This window comes from Asterias rubens, chromosome 9, assembly GCF_902459465.1.
Source record: "Asterias rubens chromosome 9, eAstRub1.3, whole genome shotgun sequence".
NCBI classification, from domain to species: domain Eukaryota; kingdom Metazoa; phylum Echinodermata; class Asteroidea; order Forcipulatida; family Asteriidae; genus Asterias; species Asterias rubens.
The window spans coordinates 3,158,377-3,167,687 of record NC_047070.1 but is presented as its reverse complement, the minus strand read 5'-3'; the positions used below and the strand labels follow the sequence as shown (position 1 = coordinate 3,167,687).

At 40.0% G+C, this 9,311-nt stretch overlaps 1 protein-coding gene across 1 annotated transcript in view; it reads left to right on the top strand.

Annotated features, from left to right (window-relative positions):
- Positions 1–396: 396 nt before the first annotated feature.
- The window catches only part of LOC117294769, a 31,786-nt gene continuing 22,871 nt past the window's right edge, over positions 397–9,311 (top strand). The window contains exons 1-2 of the mRNA XM_033777286.1: positions 397–588; positions 7,064–7,155. Of these exons, the coding sequence (XP_033633177.1) occupies positions 540–588; positions 7,064–7,155 (141 nt within the window). The 5' untranslated portion in view covers positions 397–539. The remainder of the gene's footprint in view (positions 589–7,063; positions 7,156–9,311) is intronic.

Below are 9,311 nucleotides of genomic sequence, written 5' to 3'. Positions count from 1 at the left end.
TACACAGTGTGCTATACACAGTGCCCCTTCCCAAAAGATTCATGGCTGTCTCCGCCCCTCCCTTTTTGTTTATTCCTCAGGTTTATCTAGGATTTGTGCAAGCATGTTTCCAAGTGGCCTGGTCAAACAACATCCAGAAATTCCTTCTTTTTTTTTTTTGAAGAGACACACACCGGTCCCGAATCATAATAGTTTCCGGTAAAGTAAAGACAAAGACATGCATCAGTGAGCAATAAACGTGACGGCCATCACGCAAACTACTACAGAAATAAACAAGTGGGGCATTTCCGGTTAGAGACGATGGCTCCCGACTATCCGTCTCCATGTGCGCTTTGCGTTACGAATAGAGTTGGGTGCCATACCAAAGGTCACGTGACAATTATAATACAGGTTTCGCGCAAGGACCGACAGTACAGTTTGCATGCATGCGCCATATGATGTCACAATGGTTTGTAAACGTGCTTCGAAATGTCCATGACAGCTGCACAAAACTTTATGAATGTCATCTTTATATGACTTGAAACTTCTATTAATAAAATATGTCACTTGACAGGAAAACCGCCTATGAGATTTTGGGAATCTCTAAAGGTAAGATACTGTATAAACTCGGCACTTCTTTAAGTTCTTGTCTGTGTTTTTGTCATGTCTGTCGCCGGCATGTCTGTAAACCCCGTCTGTACGTTCGTCTGTATTGCTTGCTGTAGTGTACATATACTGATTACTGGTTTGCCACAACAAAACAGTGAAACTCTGTGACCTGACTGACTCACTGTATCACAATTTTGCAAAGTTACACTACCATGTACCATGTGGCAATGACAATGCAGTTATTAATGAATATTGTATCCGTGTTTCCATGGTTGGTCAGAGAAGTGTTGTTAATGTTAATACATTTATTATGATTTAGACATTAGTTGTTTGTTGTGGTAAATAATAACATTTTGTCCTCCGGTTTATTCAGTCCCAAACAAATGAAATACGATATGGGATGTGTGCTCATTCTGTTCCATCTTTAATACATGCCAGATTTTCTTTGGTTCCTAACTTTACTACATCATTCAATGAATAAATAATGTATGATAACTCATTTGGAAGTTAGGTTTCCTTTTATTTGTTAAAATTAAAGGGAGAGACAACAATACACCTTCGGTTCTTATGAAACTGTATGCAGGGGAGCCTAGGTTCTAGAAGAGAAGAAGTAGGGCCTAACTCTCGGTAATTACTCCAACATGTTCAAACATTCTATGACCATAAAAACTTTGTACGAACGAAACTTACTTGCTTGGTAAGATTATTGGTGTCCAGATTATATTTTATTATTTACAGAAATACTGTAGCTGTTGGACTTGAATGTAACAAAGTTGGGAAAAGTTTCCGTATGGCGCCACCACTTTTTCATTCGATATGAAATAATATAGTAATCTTATACACCTATCAATTGTAAGACGCACTTCTTGAGCCCCGGGGAGGGTGCGTCAAGTCTGCGTCTTTACTCTCAAAAAAGTGACGGCGGGTACGTCAAAATCCAATAGTCGTCAGTCAAAAACTCTTTAAGAGGTGCGTCGAGGTACGTCATGTTCTGTCGATGTCCATGAAGCCACCTACCCCTCCCCGCCTTTGTATGATGTTGGTATTTGCAGACATTCCAACCTTTCAATGCCACAAACTGTGTTTTGCTTGATTTAATTAGCCGCGATCGTGATTGCGACCGTTAATTTTGCAGCAAAACACGCATCCGCTGTCGCTCATTTGTCGAGCGCAATCAACAAATTTGCGCAACAATTTTTTTCGCAATTAATAACTTGCGCAATGCAGAATAGGCAGTTCCAATTGTGTATCGAGCAATTTGAAGATTGCGCATCCAGCAATTTTAAGATTGCGCACCACCGTGTACTCACGTGTGCGCTGTGCTTTGAATTGTGGGTGCGCTGGGAACCGCTCGTCTCGAAAATTTGGTATTCACTGCGCCTGCGTAGTTTACAAGAGATTTTATGTGCGTCGGTTATGTCCGTCCGTGGTGCGTAGTTTCCGCGATTGGTAAGTCAAAAAATCGTTCGGAGGACCGTCCAAATCTGCAACAAGTGTGTCAATTTTTTGACTCGGGATGGGTCTTTGGACACGCAAATCCAACTCACATATGGACAGTGACGCACCCTCCCCGGGGGTCAAGTAGTGCGTCTTACAATTGATAGGTGTACAGAGATGCCAACATTGAATTTTAAAAAAGAGTAGCATCTCCCAAATGTTAAGGGCGAGCGCAGCTTGGGCTCCCTAAACCGATCTTTCTATTACTCTCTACAATGCTAATTAGCTCATTTTCAGGCATTGTTGTGAAATAACAATTACCTGTATGCATCAACAGAACAGCTACAAATGTTTATAATGGCCAGTGAAGAAAAACTTGAAAAAAAACCCTGATTTCTCTCATCTTCTGACTACGTTTCAAAAATAAATGTAACATAAAAAAGGGTGGCCTTACTTAAATGTAACATAAAAAAGGGTGGCCTTACTTAAATGTTTTTGTTTTAATGATCAGAAACGCAACAACAAGCTATTGGGAGAGAGAGGGAAAAAAAAGAAAAAAAACGTGTCCGGATTTTGGGCCAAAAATACGTGTCCGTATTTTGGGCATTGTCTGGACATCGGCGCTACGAAATTACTGGTAGGAAAACATGGAAACTGTTTAGCTTAGACCTCACAGGCCACTCAGTTGAAGGTATTTTTGTTCAGAAGGTTTCCTTTTTTTGTCGCCATTATTTCGTACTTTTTTTGCCAAGCTTCGATGAAGTACATGTACAGCCAGCGTGGGCACAATAATAGTGTCCTAATAGTGGATACATGAGTAATGAGGTTACTGTGACACGTTAGCTCACACACACAACCTCATTCCCCACGCACGTGTGCACTATTCCCCACGCACGTGTGCACTATTCCCCACGCACGTGTGCACTATTCCCATCGTGTAATAGAGATCAATGGGTACGATCTTGCAGAAATGCACTAGCGTAAAAAAATGCACACTCAGCCGGCCGGCCAGCGGGGGAGGGCACGCAACAATCATTACGTCGAGACACGTACATTGTTAGAGTGAATTCGCCGCTATTATTCAACACTGCGTTCTAAAATTAAAAGTGTTTTTTCTTTTCTTTTACAATTGTTTTGATATTTTTCTTAATTTTTATTTCCACTTAATAGTTCATTAGTTGTTTGCATGTATTGTACGATTTAATAAAATTATATTGGGTGGCTTGTTTAGCGTGTTTTATTGAGTATTATTGTAGCGTCGTAGTCACGGCTCAAAATCGTATTTGCTACGCCCAAATCGTGTATGTTGGTATCTCTGGGTGTATTATTTACCTCAATGAGATATCCCATTTTGTAAAATGAGTGAAAAAGTGGTGGCACCAAACGGAAAGTTACATGTATCCTATGATTGTTATGGTATGTCAAGATTGAGAAACCTACCGTGTATTCGTTGAATCTAATTTTTCCTCCATCCATGGTTGAAGTTCAACACGGTGTCAAATTTCTGTGTTCTGAATTTTGGTTGTACTTGCTGTATGTTAATCTTTAATCACTCACTTAAAAAAAACACCCAGTATGCATCAGCGCAGACCTGATACTTTACCATTTTAATTTTTTCCCATGTTTTTGTCTCCAGACTAGACTCGGAGAGACCTAGACACTTTTCTGGATTTTTCATTTTTGTTCAATAATATTTTTCATTAATAATACTGCCCTTTGATTTTTTCAGGGAATTGCTAAAAAAATCTTCACTCACAGTTAGTCACCAGGATTTCCCCAGCAAAACAAATTGATCCATTTAAAGGGGCTGTGTCATCATGATCGAAACAGTCCCGTGGCTGTAAATGGAATGAGGAACTCTCACCTAGTTAATGCAAGCGCGCACATACCCTCCATAGATATGACACAAAGGGAGGGTGCACACACGCAGTAATTGTGTGAGTTAATAATTCCATGTCTGTTCCACGCTGAAACACCCCTTTAAATGCTGTACAGTATTGTAAGCTTTCATTGTGCAACCTGTGCACTTATTGTCAATGTCAGGGGATTTCCCCAAGTATTGTGAAATTGCCACTGATACTTCCAATTATTGAATTGACCCAAGTATAGATTCAGCACGACTTGGTCTTGAGTCCATCTACTAACTGTACTTAGTCCTGTGGGTCCAACTGTAGTTGGGCCAATTCTCTGAATGGGGGCCAGGCGCAACATTAGCATGATATTTGACAATCACAAATAAGGCAAGAGGTGAAAAGGATTTGTTCATACTGTTGGGAAAGTCAAATTTAGCCATGAAATATCAAAGCAGAATAATTATAAAGAAAACTTTAGAACAAAGTTTGACATTCATTTCTTGTTACTTGTCAATCAAGATTTTTTCGGAAAAAAAAAACAAAACTCAAATAATCTTTTAGATATAAATATTATCCTTGTCATTTGCAATGAAGTTGTCTTCCTTTGTGTTTTTAACGGTTCAGTTGCAGGCCTTGAACTAAAAAATTTTGCTCTGGTTAGTAGGCCTGGGCGAATTATTTGAATATCATAATCCGGTTAATGGCGAATAGGTTTTCCTATCCGTAACCGCGAATGCCTTTTTTTTTTTAACCGGATATCTGCATAGGGCGCGAATACCTATTTATAAACCGGATAGTTCTGTAATTACAACCAAGTAACCGGATATTCTTTAATATCCGAATATCTGTGGACGTCGGGCGACAACTGATAGGAATGTTTTGTCTGAATCCTTATGAAACTCTTATTAAGACAGCATAAAACAGCATAAATTAAGTATTTAGTTATGCTTACCTCCGTGTAGAGCTAAAACAATGACATTTCTGACGTAGTTTGTTCAAAGATTTCGAAAGTTTACCTTCACGTAGAGTCAATCACGATCAAAAGAAAAAGCAAATCGCCATCTTTAAATTAGATCCGGTTATTTTTATGAATGAACCGAGTGACACTGTCTAAAACTAATATCAATCCGCCCAAAAGATCTCATTCACAAACGAACAGCGCCCTTAAATAGCGCCCTCTAGCGGCGAAAAAACTATTTGAATATCCGGTTAATTTCGGATAGTTGGCCAGCGGTATCCGAATATCAAAATTTCACTATTCGCCCAGCATGTCTGGTTAGGGGCATCTCTCTGAGGAAAATGTTTATTTGTATTGGCATTTAGCAAATGGCACCAAAGCAAAGCATAGGGCACCATTGCTGGTGCTGTGGTAGTCTTGATTCAAGTCTTAGATCGCGGTTATTCTTCTGCATCTCAGCCATGAAAAACGCCCCCACATTATTAGCTATCACGCGCCCTAATTTCGCGATCCTAGGCTAAATGACGAAGGTTGATCACAAGAGGGCGCCGTTTGTAGCGGCTATCAGCAGGATGACTTAAAGGCCACGATCAAAGACTTGGAACCAAGTCTAGTGCTGTGGGTGCTGTGGGCTAGTTTGGAGGTAGATTTATGTAAAGTTAGTGTCCTTGAACTAAGTTATAATATATGGCGTACGTGTAGTACATGGTACAATCATGGAGCTACCTCCATGCATGGAGTTAGAAACGAAATGTTATCAGGTTCGGCTCTAAACCCAAATTTTGTCTGTCTACCAAGGGTGAGGGGTTGTAACTTGATGCAAAGCATAACAATACTTCAAAATCCTTTGAACATGGCCCACAATTTACTAATTATTCATGTTTATTGGACCATGTACAATGCCAAGCAAAAGCTTTGTGTGTAACTGTAAAGAAGGCATAATGCCCTGGTTCCAAGACTGCTCATGTTAATTGTTATGGGGGCCATCAACTTGCAATCAAATTGAATGGCCTTTTGACTATGTTTTTTTTCTGTGGCTTTTGATACCCTTTAGTGTTCTCCCATAGCAGTTGCCCGCTGGCCAAATGACAGTATATTTTTTATACTGAAGGAACAGTCCACATTCTGTCTAACTATTCCTGCTGGATACTTTATTGTTGTAGTCCCATCCTACATACATCAGTCCAAATTACAAGTCACATGCTAATGGCAATGTGGAAAGAAAACTTTAAACCTTGCTCCTGATTTGGCTATTTAAAAAATAAAAAAACTTCCACAGTTGACAATATTCTAATTCATTCTTGGGGGAAATCTTTGCCTGGCAACACGGGAAATTTGCTGAGAGCTCAGAGTGCTAGGCAGAAATATTGAGCTCAGGGGGCCGCCGACGCTGAATGTATTGTGACATGACTCAAAACAACCAGAACAATGTTATAAAATGTAAAGAGGTTTATGTACACCTTCCTTGTCATTTTGAGGTACACAGGCCTGATACTTCACAGAGGCAACGAAGGCGATTGCCTCCGTGTCCCCTGGTCATTGCCTGTGTGCCCTTGAAATGCTCCAGTACAAATTTGCAATTTCCTCATAGGGTGCCCTTTACCAAGAAGAAAATGCCTTGGTGCCCTTGCCCTTTCAAAAACGAAGCATACAGGCCTAGGTACATCACCGTCTGTGTCAACTTTGTTAAAATTTTCCAACAATGTACCCTATCTAGGACATTTCCCTGTGGACTTAAACTGCATTTTGCTTTTGAAAGTGCAATCTTTTGAAGTCTAAGCTTGGGCGATATCGATTTATTTTATTCACGATATATCGCCGACAATATATCACGATATTCGATATAATCGCGATTAATTAATATGACATCATCAGTCTTCAAACTCCAAGTGAAAGTTGTAGAAGAGACAGTCATGGCATAAGAGAGGTGTTCTAATGACCTATACTTCTGGTTTTACTCCAAACCTATGATGTGCAAGATGTCTCAGCTAGCAATTTATACATCACGATATTTAATCGATATCGCGATATGTCGCGATTATCGCGATATATCGCGATACATCGATATTTCGATTAAACCCAAATCCATCCGATATCGAAATCGTTTCCAAATTAATATCGCGATATTCGATAATATCGTGATATCGCCCAAGCTTATTGAAGTCTGTTGTTGATCTTTCTTTAATTGAAAATTTCCTCTTTTTTTTTTTGTGTGTGAATCCGCCAGGCGCTAGTGAGAATGACATCCGGGCCGCTTATAGACACCTTGCTCTCAAATGGCATCCTGATAAACATGCAAACAACGACAAAGCCACTGAGGTATGTAGTTAACCACCTTATATACATTTGTAGGTCTTACAATGTACTCTCTGTCTCGCGTGTCATGGCCGAGCGGTTAAGAGCACCCGATTCGAGCTCTGGTGTTTGATCAGCAGAGTGTGGGCTCGAATCTCGGTCGTGACACTTGCTACGCAAAATTGGAGAGGTAGTGCTTTCTACTCTACCGGCCAGGCTTCGGATCGATGATACCCACGCCTACATCCTGACATCTGTATATACAGTAAAAGCGGTAACCCTGTTTCAGCCCTAGGAGTAGGTGGTAAAGGCCTTTGGAAAAAAAAATGATAATGTAGCCCACACCTTGAAGTGGCCTTCACGCCTTGTGTGTCTGGCGACATCTTGTCTTTATCCATACTAAGCACTGGTCTTGCAGGCCCATTGGTTTACAGGCCCAATGACTTGATGTATTCTAAATAGTACACTCTACTCTTACTTTTAAAGTGAAAACAAATGAACACTGCAGAGTGCAATGCAGAGTGCACAAATCGTGTTATTTTTATTTAATTTTACCATTATTGTATCAAAAACGTCGGACATACATTAGGCTTATTTTGACGGAATAATCTTGTTCATGGACCTCGGTGATGCACCTAATTGGACAGATCTATCAGACATCAACAAATTTGTACAGCTGCCAAAAATAATTCCTGAGTTGATATTTCCTTCAATTACTGGCTACGATTTTGTCCAGCACTTTTGCAAAGTAATATGTTACATGTACATGGGGATGTATGACTGAATACTAAATGCACACTAAATGCTTTCTGATTTTAGAAACATGAAAAATGAAAATTGTTGTCCATTTTGTGATGAGATGAATGTCTGACATTCAATATCATCATGATGTGCTACACTGCTAGTCCTAATTTCATGGCTCTGATAATACCGTAAGCAAGGAATTGGTGCTATTGGTAGCTTGAAATTTCACACTTACCTTAAGCATATTTCATGGGTTAGCCATTAGCAGGGAATCTTTCCTTGTGCGTATGCAAGGCATTATTCACTTACACAGCTAGCGCAGAAATTTGGCCCTCGCTCAGTAAGCAGAGAATAGTGATCGTATTAAGCACTGATTTTGGCGGTAAGAAGCCCATGAAACTGTTTTACAAAATGTGTTTATATTTTTAATCACTGGTTTTACCTGCTTCAGGCATGAGAATCTTCCGGTTTAAACCGGAATTCCGTTTTTTTTTCTTTCAAAATTGTGGTCTCCGAGTTCGATGTGAATTTACTATAAAATTCGGGGGGTAGGTTTTTGGGGGTATACATTTGGATTTCTCTAATCCCTCTTCTCTAGTCAGACAATGTCAGTTTACCTTTGTAATTGTTATTATCGCGGATCCACACGTACGGCGTTCATGAAAAAAACGGCACCTAAAAACTAAACAATAAATTGCCGTCCAGCAACTGGCCCAGTTTACGGCTTGTGGTCTTTCTGGCATTGCGCATACATGCAGCAGCAGCGACAGATGTATAAACTTGCCTCATTCCTTGCTTCGTTTATAGTGGTACGGCGTGTAATGCGCTTGCTGCTGCAGCAAAGATAACACGTGTGGAGACTTTTGAAAGTCTACTGAAAAACAATGCACGTGTTTGCACCATGTGTACTGTGTACTGTGTACGTGCAGGTTTGTAGACAAACCAATGAGCGGCGCGGCACGAATCTGAGATCGCCGGCAGGCCATTGAAAACTGGTACCTGTTGTTGCCTCACAACCAGCGAAAGATATATTGGGAACCAGCGAACACACTGTACATCCGGACGACGTGCTTTCTTCATTGGTTCTATTTCTATGTTGGGGTCTAATCTCAACCTCGTTCCAGTTATACCCTATGCTGAATAACAACCTCTTTCTCAAAAACACATCGCTCTATAGGCCTATATATATTTTAAATGTGCGTCGCCGACGGATCGTTAAAATCACAAACATTGAATTGCAAAAGAATTTCTTTTACACAACCGAATTTCAAATCAAGAACCTATAAAAATGGTTGTTGGTGAGAAAAGAGCATTTTCAAGGGCAGAAATAAGGGATAAGATCGTCAGAAAAATTAAAATATTATTACTATTATTTTTTGTTTTTCCTTTCTTTTTCCGGACTTGTTACAAAATCGCAGGCGAACCCCAAATTGTTT